This window comes from Cyclopterus lumpus, chromosome 19 (assembly GCF_009769545.1).
Source record: "Cyclopterus lumpus isolate fCycLum1 chromosome 19, fCycLum1.pri, whole genome shotgun sequence".
NCBI classification, from domain to species: Eukaryota; Metazoa; Chordata; class Actinopteri; order Perciformes; family Cyclopteridae; genus Cyclopterus; species Cyclopterus lumpus.
This window is the reverse complement of record NC_046984.1, coordinates 14,403,323-14,416,723: the sequence shown is the minus strand read 5'-3', so window position 1 is coordinate 14,416,723 and position 13,401 is coordinate 14,403,323. Positions and strand designations below refer to the sequence as shown.

The window sequence follows — 13,401 nt, the reverse complement described above, 5'->3', positions numbered from 1 at the left end:
CCTAAGGACAAAGAGTTGGACACGTAGCACCTCCACACGTCTTCTTCTTTTAGGCAATTGTTAGAGTTGCATTTACTTTCAGTCGCTAACACACTAAAAGGACACATGAAGCGTATTTATTGAAACTGACATTGGGAGAGCAAAACCTGAGCTCAAGTCTCCAAAACTCTAAACACATTTACTGCTTTGCTCCCAATTTGCAATTCAAAATGGCACATTTTATAAAGATGCACACGTTTGTATTTTTCAGGACTTCAGGGATATTCTTGTTAGTTTTTCTTGCAGAGTTCTAACTTTATTATTCTCATTGGTGGCCTCAGTAGGTCTAATCAGCCGCATAACTGACAACACCTGAGTGGGCTATAATCTATAATAATGTTTCATATCAGATGATCATGTGTTTTCTCTTTAAAATCAAAGCAACCACAGCTGTCAAATACAATAAAAAGTGCAATCTTTCCCTCTGAAATATAGTAGAGCAGAAGTTTAAATTACATGAATTGGACAAATGTGACCCTAACGTTGCCTTCACTCCCGTCTAACATGCAGCACAGGTATGCAGGTGGCCTCACGCGGTGTGATTTGTGCAATGCAGACTAACATGTCCATGAGGAGACAACCCAGATTCTCCTGACACGACCAGGTGGATATACAGCACCACCTGCCTGAAACTCCTGCCGTGTCAGAAAAAAAAAAACACCTTCATTTTATTTTAAATTTTGTAAACTGCAGATCTTACGCTGTTACAAACGTGGACAAACTAGACACCAATTAAACCTAAGTCATTAATCTTTTCTGAAGCAGTTCAATTTGTGATTGCATCCGTAAAGCTAAAGAATGACACAGGCTTTCATTTTCAGTTAGGAAATCAAACTTTTGAAATGAACACGTTTGTCTTAAAATGATGTCAACTTGTGTCCTCCGGTCCCAGTTGCAGAGCTAGCTGCACGAGTTGCAAGCAATTTCAATCCAAAAGTTATTTTCTTTTCTCAGACTGTTTATTTTGAATAATCTATGGTGCTCGAAGAAGGCTTGAAGGTTAATGATTGACCCCAGAAATACTACAATTCTGTGTACGACACGGGAAAAAAACCCAATGAGAGACAGGTCTGACTTTTTCTTTCTTATTTAGTGAAATTCACTGGTGTTTGTCATCTACATGTGGAACTAATGGGCTACCGGTACCTGGTCTTTATTTCACAGAGAACGGCTGTATTTGAACTATAATGCCCTATTGGTCTTTTCACTTTGACCATGTTTAGTTACGGTTTGTGAGTCCTCTTTAGAAGAGACATGCTGGAAATTTGACATGAATAGTTTTTTTGAGACCTTTTTTTTGTGCAAGTAATACTTGTACAGGGGGGGTATGACATCATAGTACATTCCAGTACATTTTAACTGAATTTAAAGCTCTATTTAATCCTGTTTCCTGTTCTCTTCCCCCGGCTGCTGTCTCCAACAGAGGCCTCTCCACACAGCCTCCGATGCTGTCATTGTCATGAGCAGCTGACTTCACCTGCTGCTGGTGTGCGTCTGACCACGAGAGCCTGGCGAGATCAAAGTGAACCGATAGCGCAGGAAGCAACTTTAATCAAGAATTAGGAACGCATGTATTTCTAAATTTCTTGTCTTTTTTTTTATTCACATACAGTACCTTCAATTCTGGACAGATTACATTCAAGAATATGAAAAGGAAATGCCAAAAAAAGTGAATTCCCCCACAAACCCAAGGAGCACAAAGAAATGCATTATAGTACGTAAACCTCGGTTAAAAATCTGCACGTTAGATATGCAAAAATTATAGACTACAAAGTACAGCAGGGTAATATATACTCTATAACATGTGCGTAACGTAACATTTGACATCAGGGCCGAGCTATTTACACTTGATCCAGAAATGTAGTTCCTCAACAATTTAATCTCATCTTTTTTTCCTACATAATCTTAACATGTACAGTATCGTTCTTTAGTGGGCAGAGTTGGAATCATTTCTTCAACATCCCTTTGAGTCGCACACACACACACGTCACACTGGTTGTTGTTTGAAAGCACTCTACACTCTACTTCACCATAAATAAGACAATTACAAAAATATACCTCACTTCAAACAGAGCCATCGTGGAATGATAAAAAAAAAAAAGCCCAGCACAACCTAGAATAAGATGGAGAAAAAGGTGGGGATGGAGGGAGGAGGTGGAGGGGCTGGTTTCCAGGACAGTGTGTGAGAAACAAGCTGGAATTCCAATGAAAGACAGCAGTTTAATGGGAATGCTTGAGGTTGTGGGTGGTGGCTGCGATTGGTTGGGACAGTGATGGTGACGTGGGTAGTCAGGGTGGAGGAGTTTGATTTCCCGGTATGGGTTTCCCTTTGAAGTCGAACCGCCCTCCTTCTATGTGGAGGCCAATATAGGAAGATGTGCTGAGATTAGTAAACCAGAGATACGGAAATGCAGGGGGTTAAAAAGTCCAGGTCCATGTTGGATTAGTAGTGTGTTTACATTCACATGTATATCCCATCGTACTAAGGCTCAGGAGGGTGCAATGTGTGTCAGTGTATGTGCTGCTGCTGTCCCTCCAGAGAAGCAGAAGACTAGAAGCGAAGCTATTTTTTCTTGGAGTTGACGCTCTTGCAGACCCAATTCATGCCCTCCTGAAAATGGGTTGAAAGGAAATAGCCGCACGGTGAGAAGAAGAAAACAAAAAGGCACGTAAAGATGATTGCAAAGAAGTAAAGCTCAGCCCGTACGCTCACCTGAATCCCCTCACCAGTGAGGGCGGAGCAGGACTGGATCTGCCACATGCGATCCCGGATGGTGTGCAGGTTGAGACCCTCCGCGATCTCGGAGGCGGGGGCGGCTGTCAGCAGGTCCTGTTTGTTTGCAAAGATCAGCACAGGAACGCCGCTCAACTTCTCTTCATCCAACAACTCGGCCAGCTCCTGCAACGCGCACAAACATCTGTCAATTACACATAAATTCCAAATATAAATCACTGGATCTAACTATTTTTTATTTCCTTCAGTCTCTAAATTGAATTTTGTTCAGCTGGTATGGACAAAAACAAAAGGAATTTTTTTACTACGTAATTTGAAGACACCACCGTGTGCTTTTTTGAAAATGTGATTGTCAATTCTAAAAGCTATGCATAACGCTTTGTGTTACCAGACAGTAGAAATACACTGCATCATGTAACTCTGACGTGGGTTTTCCTTTTATCAAGAAATATTATTTTCAGCAGCAGTCCCCAGCTGCCACCATGGCTGCTGACTCTGTCTTCAGCAGGTGGAAGGTGCACATTTCATTCCCCGGTGCACACTGACACAAAACAACACATGTTGAACACACCTGACCCGTCTCCTCAAATCTCTTTCTGTCAGCACTGTCAATGACATAAATCTGAAACAAAACAGAAAGTGTTCCTTTTTAGCATGTGCAGCATGTCCTCAGTGACTTCACCAGAGGCGAACAGATCAAAACAATAATGTAGACTTTGATTCATAAATATATATATATATATATATATATATATATATATATATATATATATATATATATAATAAAACCAAGCTTATTTGCTGTGTTGGATGCATCAAACTCCTCTCACCAGCACGTCTGTGTTTTCAAAGTAGTTTCTCCAGTACGGCCTGATCTTCCTCTGACCTCCAATGTCCCACACATTCAGTTTAAAACCCTGAGACTGGACGCTCTTGATGTTGAATCCCTGGACAGAATGCAACGGTTAGACAGGGGAAGCAGAGGCAATAACTGGGACCAAGAAAGGGATACATCCCTGTTGTATTACGTCTGTTTGCTCTCATAACAGGTGGTGGTGTGTGCGTGGACCTTCCCTCCATACCTGTGTGGGCGTGATGTGACTGATGTCTTCAGATGCCAGCTGTTTGAGCAAAGTGGTCTTCCCACCGTTGTCCAAACCCAGCAGAAGTATCCTCACCTCCTGGTCCGGTGTGCTCTTTAGCTTACGCAGGATGGACAGCAATCCCTGGAGAGAAAAAAACAGTGATGATACTTTTCCAGGGAGACAAGGAGACAGGGGACAAGGAGACATGAGAAGCACTGTTGCAGCTAACTACCATTGTAGAAATGCATCTCTCCCCCTTTAGTCCCCCTGCGGCTCATGAAGACGGCCAACTCTCCTAACGGAACCAATACGGGAGGACAACCGCGGGTCCTGCGAGCAGCTCGTCACATCAACTTCTTCGGCGTCACTGCGCCCTGTGAGTTACCTCGTTAGTGGTTTCAGCGCAGGGCTAGTTAGCGTCCAGTTGAGTCTAGTTAGTTAAGTCTACGCGACGGCACGCAAACAGGAGCTAGAAGAAGCTACCGTGCTAAGCTAATCTCCCCTGTGAACCGACCGATGCAGCCGTTTAATGTGTGTTTTCTCGGCGGCCATTAAATCCCCCAATGATTTACACAACGAGCGCTTCTTAAAGCGAACACGTTCAGCGAGGCGTTTAAACAGTTAAACGTCTCATTATTACGACAGAATGTAAACTCACCATCTTGTTGCCTTCTCTCCTGGAGACGCCGCCGAGGGTTACTAAGGGGAGTGACGTCAGACGTACAGTTACGCAGAGATCTCGGGCACGCGCCTAAAGATGGAGGACGCACGCCTGCTGAATGTTTCAAAATGCAGGCCGAGAATAGTTGCACGTGTCTTCGTCTTGCGGACGGTTCTTCGCCGTCAGACGTTGACGTGACGTTAAGTTAGTAGGAGTCAGGAGTCGGTAACATAAATAAAGCGTCACGTTGGGCGTCACGCGGGTGTGGGGGGGGGTGGGGGGGGGGTGGGGGGGGGGGGCTGCCCCGGCCCGTGATTGGTGGACGCCGTGCCACGTGCGCGTGTCTGAACTCTTGCCACACGAGCACATTCGGTTTACCTGACAGGTTGCTGCCGCTTTCTGCTGTGTGTGGGTGGCGGTTGAGGAGGAATCTCTCTCGAGGGTAATGTTGCGTTAACGTTATTCAGTTTCGGCTCACGGTTGCAGCTCGCGAGCCGACGCTTCGGCTCGTGTATTTGTGTCGCTCGCTGCCTGCAGAAGTCAGCTGGTAACTCGAGTAGTGAGTTGCATCACTCTGAGCTCACGTTTGAACTCTTTCTACAGCAGTTTGGTCGCTCGACTTAAACACAAAGACTTAATATTGAGTTTATGTCTGTTGTGTCAGTGTGATTCAACACGTTTGATTTACGCGCACGCTCCGGGTCGGTGTGTGAACTGAGGAGGTGAGTCTCCAGCTGTACTATGCTGCGGCCTGCACACCCAGTTTCTCCAGACTGTGGTGAACGTAACCTTTTGTCACGTAGATTACACTAAACCCTGTATACCTTCAAATGCATGGAGGACTGCGGCTACTTATTAATCTCCTTATTCATTCATACATTCCCATAAACCGAGTATTCAGTATGTCATTGGGGCTGCAACTCACAATTATTGTTTATCGATAGTTTATGGGGGGGGGAAGCCATTCACATTTTCTTAGCGCTCAACGGCGGCACCTTTTTTTTTTAAAAAGTGCTTATGTCCAACAAACAATCCAGAACATTAAGATATTCAATTAAATATGTCAATGACAAATAGAAAATCCAGAGAGCTTTGACATTTCTGCCTGAAATGTGACCTGAAACGATTAATCAACTTTGTGTTGATTGTCAGTCGACATATCATTGCAGGTTTAGTTATTATTAATTTAAGAATTGCACTCATTATGATGGTAGATGAAAGAAACCAGCAAATAGTCACTTTGTAGGAGCTGGATTCAGTCAATGTTTGGTGTTTGGGCCCTAAAGAAATCATTGAAATGTTTTTTATTTATTAATTTACTGCAGATTAATTTATCTTCCTTCCCGCAATTCATCAACTAATAATTTCAGTATCAGTTTATTAGTACATGAGCTTCTTGATCCAGTTTAAGTTGCAGATCTGTAAACAACAAGCAATACAATATATCCGTGAAGATATGGTTTGTTTATTTAGTTCTTATTTTTCGAGGTATTTATTTTGTCCAACAATGTTTATATCTAATTATTCTTTATCAATCAAAAAGGCCAAAAATATTCTCTGGTTCCAGCTTTTCAAATGTGAGGATTCGCTGTTCATGTAATTTGTAAACGTAATATATTTTAATTTTGGCCAAACGAAACAAGCCACATTGCAGCTGCAGTCTTGGTTCTCTGGGAAATTGTCATTTTTCAGTATTCACAAACATTTGCTAGCAGGAACGATCATTAGCTGTAGGTATCTGTTCTCATTCTATGGATTCCAGTCTTTTTATATATTCTTAATTATATGTTGTGGTATATAGAGCCACGTTGACTTTACATTTTTCAGGCGTTAACTCTACTTTCTAACTAACGGCTGCATAAACAATCCATTTCCAGCCAGATTGAGCATTCAAAGAAGCACACTGTTACGCTCCTCTCCTCATTTTGCCTTTTTATTTGCAAAAGATTAAACCACACGGGGTGTGTTTTCTTGTTGTGAGGTTTCACCGAATACCTCCATTAAATAATTGCTAATGTAACGGTGAAGATGCTCAGTGGGATGTTTGGGTAGTTTGAGCTGGAGTCAGCAGGTTCCCTCTGGTTCTGTGCAAGCAGAATGCTGCAGCTGCAAAAACCCCAAATGGCAACCCATGGAAACATTTACCAGGAGGTGGTCGATGATTTCGAGTCGAAGTTTGACCCCTGGGAATTTCTTTTGTTTGTTCAGGGTTGCGCCGGGTTCGAACCAAAGGGCCCATGCCGGCTTGGGAGAGGTTCAAAACCAACATGAGTACTTTAGGGCTGCAACTCAAATTTAAATTATTGTTTGATCTCGCAATTTGTAATATATCATAGCCCAAGGTGACAAATCTTCCAAAACCTAAATATATTTCATTGGCTATCATAAGACGTACGTATATGTCTTCTCACTCGAGAGGCCGTAACGAGAAAATGTTGAGCATTTTTGCTGAAAAATACCTGAAACGATTAATTTATTATCAAAATAGTTGCCTTTACTTTGATAAATCACTTGTAATCAATCGTATGTTTAACTGCAGGTACAGCCGAGTCGGTCTCTTGTACTTTTCTTTACTTTTCAAAAGCACATTTAGGCAATTATATTATTATTATTATTATTAATATTCCTCTTTTCTGCAGGTTTTCGACCGCAGCAGCTGAGTGACCTCCTGCAGAGTAAACCGAGGCGGCCATAGACGTGAACTCTTTTTAATGCATTAAGTTGTGACTGCTTTGTAGCAACCACGATGGCTTTGAGCTCGTTCGACATCGACGCGCCGCAATGGGACCAGTCGACGTTTATGGGCCGGCTGAAACACTTCTTCAACATCACAGACTGGCGAACGGCGGCCTTACCTGACTCTCGCTTGGATGAGGCCAAAGTTTTAGTCGAACACTGCAGGTAAGAAGACTCGTGTTCACTGTTGCAGTGAACATGCATCTGCAAGTTTCAACATGAAAAAACGCCTCTGCATGTTGTCGATGGTGTGAAAATACAAACAGACGGGAGATGTTCTATGTACAGATTGTAAAGCCCTCTGAGTCAAATTTGTGATTTTGGGCTATGCAAAGTAAATTGACTTGAATTAAGCATTTGCTGGTGCGTCTTTGGCCCTCTTCAGGTCGGGATTCGTCCCTCCCGGCACCACAGAGGAGCAGCTCCACTACGCTAAGAAGCTGTACGACTCGGCCTTCCACCCCGACACCGGGGACCGCATGAACCTCATCGGCCGCATGTCCTTCCAGGTGCCTGGAGGCATGGCCATCACCGGCTTCATGCTGCAGTTCTACAGGTACCCAACAGGAGGAGCTGCATTTTGACCACGTCGCGCTCGTTTCGCAGAGGAGAAGAGTCTCATGACTTTCTGTTTTCTAGGACAGTTCCCGCCGTGGTGTTCTGGCAGTGGGTGAATCAGTCCTTCAACGCTCTGGTCAACTACACCAACCGTAACGCTGCCTCCCCCATCACTCCCAAGTAAGAATCTACTGCCCGCTTTCAGTGGATGTCTTGAAGGATAATGCTGCTGTGTTGTGTGTCCAGCCTCTTTTAGACCTTTTTACTCAAACCTGATGGTGATTTTAGCATGTTGGTCTCATTTATAAATAACTTCCAGATTCAGTTTTACCTCAAAAGTCTCGTTACATTTCCACAACTCGTCCGTCAAGTCTGAATTATTGCCGGCATGTTAACGTAAAGGCAACAGCAGCAGATTAAGTGCACATATTGTCTATTAAGAGCACTTGTATATCATCTCTTTGGCACAAAGGAAATCAGTTTCATCACAAAATACAGTTATTGAGACAATTAAACATATTGTTTTCCCCTCATGGCTGCGGAAACAGATGCAACCTTCATACAGTCATCATTAGACCAGCACTCCCAATACGTTCTTTATTTTCATTCAAGCCAATAGCAGGACTGTAATTATTATTGCCCAGGAAAAATGCTTTACATAAACAAAAGTTAACGCAACGTTTTGTGATATAGGACTTTTTGAAATGTGAGGAACTTGATGAGTGCAGCCTGAGAAAATGGAAACACTGTTCCTCCTTCATGTTGGTAAACTCTTCAACTCGCTGTGGTTGGTCAGCAGTAACACCGCTCCCTTAGGCATCGGATGCCGTAACATTTATGTAACACACACGTCTGAATGTTGTGTATTCTATGTCTGAAAAAGGCTTTTGTTGTCTCTCCCAGGCAGATCGGAGTAGCGTATTTCACAGCGACTAGCACTGCGTTAGCAACAGCGGTGGGACTCAACCTCTACACAAAGGTGCACACAAACACACACACACACACACTGAGTTCTCCTTCTGGCTTAGTGTGTCAACAAACTCATCTGCCTCATTTTAGCAACAGGACGAGCGCTTTTTTTTTTTTAAAGCAAGACATTATCTTTATCAAATGAATTGTGACTATTGACAATTAAAGTTAATTCTGTGATGTCTTGTAAATGTCGTAGTTTTTCTGGAACCGTTTGCAAAATATTAAATTGTACCTGTTGTAATTAAGCTGAGATATCCGTCATTAGGTTTTTACTGATCCGATGTGAGATTCTGGGACAGGCATGTCGTACGTGTACACATTGTAAAGCCATCTGAGGCAAATTTGTGATTTTGGGCTATACCAAATAAACTGAATTGAATTATGCAAAGTGACCACTTCCCACTGAAGACATTCACCATGTGCATTTATTGTCTGTATAAAGCGGCGTAACGGGTTTTAAAGTTTGATTTATGAATTCTGAATCATCACTGTGCTACAGCTGCATTTCCCCCACTACAACATATATATAATGACGGTTGTGAGGACATTGATTTCTGTTCTCTTCTGCATCTGCACATAGTCTCAGAAATGATTCCTCCTTTTGAAGATCGTCATGAAGCATTAAACGTCTCTCCTCCTGCAGAACGTGTCCGCTCTAGCGCCATCTCCTGGCGACTCTGAGCGGGATGGGGAAACCTCTAGACTAGAGCTATGCTGAATTTAGGTCGAGATGGGTGTGATTTCCCAAGTTATGAAAGTTGATCAAATGTTTTCACTTCTAGTCCTAAAAGTCTTAATTTGCTTGAATACAATGTGGGCCCAGAGTGCAGCCGAAGAGATAAAACACATGAGAATCGGATTAAGTCGAAATCTCTGGAACTAGCTGGAAGGTTTTTGTTTTCTCTTGAGAGAGTCTTCATTCTCTAATTGTCGTTATACCCCTCATTTTAAATGTTTCGGTACCATCATGTGAAGTAACATAAAGCTGACGATCATAAAGGTAAATTAACTATTTTTGTGTCTTTCTGCCGCAGAAAGCTCCTCCTCTCGTGGCTCGCTGGGTCCCCTTCGTTGCGGTGGCATCTGCCAACTGTGTTAACATTCCTATGATGAGACAACAGTAAGTCCTCAAGTGTTACTGCTCCCAAAAAAAAACTCCTTAAAAGAAAAATGCATGCGGACGCATTATGTTGTGTTGCGCAGGTTTTAATGTGCTGTACTCCAAGTGCCTCTCTTGGATCTATTAGATAGTTAGACTGGAAATGTGTCACAGGACAAGAGGAGGCCACAGAATATCAAAAAGAAATACCCACCTCAACCCCGCTGCCATGTGACGTGACATGCAGAAGTATCAGCTGCCGTACCACCAGACTGCAGAACAGCTTCTTTCCTCAGGCGGAGCCTTCTCAAGTCACCCCCAGTACTCATAATATATTTATATTTATATTTATATATATATATATATATGTATGTATGTATGTATGTATGTATGTATGTATGTATGTATGTATGTATGTATGTATGTATGTATGTATGTATGTATGTATGTATATATATATATATATATATATATATATATATATATATATATATATATATATGTATATGTATATGTATATATATATATATATGTATGTATGTATGTATGTATGTATGTATGTATATATATATATATATATATATATATATATATATGTATGTGTATATATATATATATGTATGTGTATATATATATATATGTATATATATATATGTGTATGTATATATATATATGTGTATGTATATATATATATGTGTATATATATATATATGTATATATGGATGGATATAGCCCTGTGTATTAGAAAGACGATAAACTAACCTTGGATAGATGGCCATGAAATGTGTGTGTGTGTGTGTGCATGCGTGGTTCCCAGAGGATGAATCCTTCTCTGGTGATTCTGACTTTTCCTCTCGTCACCAAAACTTTTTAATGATAATTGTGTCGCATAATTGAGCCTGTACAACCCTGTCCAAATTTCTTCTTTTGTTTTTTTTTCAGGGAAATTCTGAATGGCATTTCAGTCACAGATGAAAACGGCAACAATCTGGGCCACTCTACGGTCGGCACTTTGGACTCACTTTAAGACACTTTTAGGATTAGTTTATTTAATGTTGTACTGTTCATAAAGTGTCTTGTTTGATCTCCCCCTGTAGAGAGCTGCAGTAAAAGGCATCACTCAGGTGGTCGTCTCTCGGATCACCATGGCTGCTCCAGGAATGAGTACGCAAAGAAGCCTCATTATATCAATATTGTGCTTTTTCTCTTCCTCTCTTAACCTTCTTCTTCTTTCAGTCATCCTCCCCATCATCATGCAGAGAATGGAAAAATACAAGTTCATGCAGGTGAGACCTTCATTGCCTTCCTAATCGTCCTCCAGCTAAATAAATGCGCATCCGTCATCGGACTCTTTGTGTCTTTTCACAGAGAATCACGTTTCTCCACGGACCAATTCAAGTGATGATGGTGGGAGCGTTGTAAGTAGAGAGGCTCACAACATGTTTTAATGAGCTCAGGAGTGGTTTATTACATTTTTATTGTGGCTAAAATAACTTTTTTTCCCTTGTTTTATTTTAAAGTTTGGTCTTCATGGTGCCAGCTGCCTGCTCCCTGTTCCCTCAGAGATGGTAACAAACTTGTTTCTGTACTTTCACCTGCAGACAAATGTCGCTTAGAGACAATAATTATAGCGACCGACAGATTTTAGCATCGCATTCCTGTAAAGTTGCCAGACTCGTGATGGACAGTTAAACGATCAAAATTGATGCAACAGAAAACCGAGATGTGGTCGGTTTTTATTCCACACATCCTTCCTGGTCAAGACCTGGTACATTACCCCCACAATGCTACAGTTTTCTAAATATGTAATGACTAAAATGCAAGCAAATAAGCTGATGATCTAAAAAAGAGACTTGATGAAGGGTCGTAGAAAATGTACATGTTGTAAATACGATGTTTCAAATATATAATAACTTTAATTCCTAATTATTAATAAACTGTCTCCTTTTTTTTCTCTGCTCCCTCCCTTCTTCCTAAAAATATTCCTCTGTCTTCATCAGCTCAATGGCCGTGTCCAAACTGGAGCCCGAGCTGAGAGCCTCCATTGTTTCTCAATATGGAGACGCCGTGCAACGCGTCTACTTCAACAAAGGCCTCTGAGGCCGTGAGGGCGGACGATCTGCTCGTCACGCAAGATCGAAGATCAAGATACACACGTCTGTCTCATAAGTCTTCATTTTCTAATTATGATTAGATCAATCATGTCACTTAAAAGAAGAAAATCAATTCCTTTGGTTCAAACTATGTCTGTTTGCTTCCATTAAACAGATACAAGGGGCACTGTGTTCTCCTGTCGAGAAACCAAATGATCTCCTCTCAGGAACAGCACATTACTTTGTCAGATTACAACTCTTGTTAGTTTGTCCTTCATGATTTAGTTGTTTTCATTGGCTTCTTTTTCTTTCTTTTTTAATGTCGTTCTCCTTTCTGTCTGCCAAGCTTTCTTACAATCTGTGCCTTTGTCAAAGCAACAACGACACTGCTGGATTTATTTTTCTTTAAACCAGATTTTCTTTGAAACCAGAAGAATACCTCTATGCACGGGTCAACACTCGGTCATTCTGTGTGGTGTTAAAGCTCTGTGTGATTTTTAAAAGTGGAGGATACTGCCCTCTTCTGCCAGAATGAGAGTAGACGTACGACTTGTTTGCATGATTTATCTGAAAGGTTTACCAGTCGGATTGTGTTGTGTGTTTAATTAAACTCAGACTTGTGTCTCAATCATCAGTATAAGCTGGAATAAAACCACAAATATTATAAATGTAGAACCCTGGAGTCTTTTTAAAAAAAAAATTTTTAGAACTATGTGATAAAATGTACTTTAAAAAAGAAAAGAAAAGGGGGTTGAGGCAACATTCACATCATTTGGATGAAAAGGTTGTTAGGTTTGAAATGAGACAGTGGAGGAAGAAATACTCCTTTACTGAAGTAAAAGTACCAATATCACCATGTAAAATTACTGCATTTCAAGTAGAAGTTATGCATTTACAATCAAGTATGTAAGTATTTTCAGTTAAATATTCTTTAATGTTCTAATTCTGCAGAAAACGGCTGTATAGACGGATGTATTGGATGCATCAATGTGTAGACGCCATTTTACGGTTGTAGCTGGGCAATGTGATGTAGTTTTAACTACTTGGATATTTCTTTATATGCAGTTAGAGGTTGAGAGGGATGAAGAAAAAAAAGACGTACGATCTGCTTCGAAAATGTGGATTAATTTCTTTAGATCTTTCTATAAATTGTGCTTTTACTGTGGAATATTAAGAAAAAAAACAAACCAAATGCAATTTGGTGGGACTCAACTCATAGTTACTGCTCTTGTGTTTAACAATGTGTTGTATCATTATGTGGGAAATAACATGAGTAAATCCAGCTGTCAAACGATTAGAAGTACAATATTAAACCCTGGAATATTGTGTAGAAGTAGAAATTAGTCTTGTTCAATATTTTTCTTTTCTCAACATTTTCTTCTCCAGTCTAATATTGTGTCTCATCGAGGAGAAAGAAGTGTCGA

The 13,401-nt window shown here is 41.1% G+C and overlaps 2 protein-coding genes across 4 annotated transcripts; one reads left to right on the top strand and one right to left on the bottom strand.

Moving 5' to 3' along the window:
* Positions 1-1,619: 1,619 nt before the first annotated feature.
* arl3b (ADP ribosylation factor like GTPase 3b) lies at positions 1,620-4,784 on the bottom strand. Its single transcript, XM_034558609.1, has 6 exons — positions 4,517-4,784; positions 3,856-3,999; positions 3,604-3,720; positions 3,345-3,395; positions 2,753-2,938; positions 1,620-2,650 (listed from the first exon to the last, which is right to left on the bottom strand). Exons 1-6 carry the CDS (start codon positions 4,517-4,519, stop codon positions 2,603-2,605), a joined length of 549 nt encoding a protein of 182 aa, XP_034414500.1. The 5' UTR covers positions 4,520-4,784; the 3' UTR covers positions 1,620-2,602.
* A 45-nt stretch (positions 4,785-4,829) lies between these two features.
* Positions 4,830-13,310, top strand: sfxn2 (sideroflexin 2). 3 transcript variants are annotated; one of them, XM_034558600.1, is made up of 12 exons: positions 4,830-4,961; positions 7,159-7,420; positions 7,641-7,811; positions 7,895-7,993; positions 8,717-8,792; positions 9,820-9,905; positions 10,827-10,887; positions 10,982-11,048; positions 11,121-11,170; positions 11,253-11,302; positions 11,405-11,452; positions 11,885-13,310. In XM_034558600.1, the coding sequence occupies exons 2-12, from the start codon at positions 7,266-7,268 to the stop codon at positions 11,982-11,984; spliced, it is 963 nt and encodes a 320-aa protein (XP_034414491.1). In that variant the 5' UTR covers positions 4,830-4,961; positions 7,159-7,265; the 3' UTR covers positions 11,985-13,310. The 3 variants fall into 3 exon arrangements, with proteins under 3 accessions (XP_034414491.1, XP_034414493.1, XP_034414492.1); XM_034558602.1 differs by having other exon boundaries at positions 4,833-4,961; positions 7,258-7,420; XM_034558601.1 differs by lacking the exon at positions 4,830-4,961 and adding an exon at positions 4,987-5,241.
* The last annotated feature ends 91 nt before the right edge of the window (positions 13,311-13,401 follow it).

Coding starts and splice junctions, on each gene's coding strand:
- arl3b (XM_034558609.1), bottom strand. Junction 2,939..3,344: donor GATTTGAGGAGACGGGTCAG/GTGTGTTCAACA, acceptor TGCGCGTTGCAG/GAGCTGGCCGAGTTGTTGGA. Junction 2,651..2,752: donor TCACTGGTGAGGGGATTCAG/GTGAGCGTACGG, acceptor ACCCATTTTCAG/GAGGGCATGAATTGGGTCTG.
- sfxn2 (XM_034558600.1), top strand. CDS start 7,266: ATGGCTTTGAGCTCGTTCGACATCGACGCGCCGCAATGGGACCAGTCG. Junction 7,812..7,894: donor TTCATGCTGCAGTTCTACAG/GTACCCAACAGG, acceptor TCTGTTTTCTAG/GACAGTTCCCGCCGTGGTGT. Junction 9,906..10,826: donor ATTCCTATGATGAGACAACA/GTAAGTCCTCAA, acceptor TTTTTTTTTCAG/GGAAATTCTGAATGGCATTT.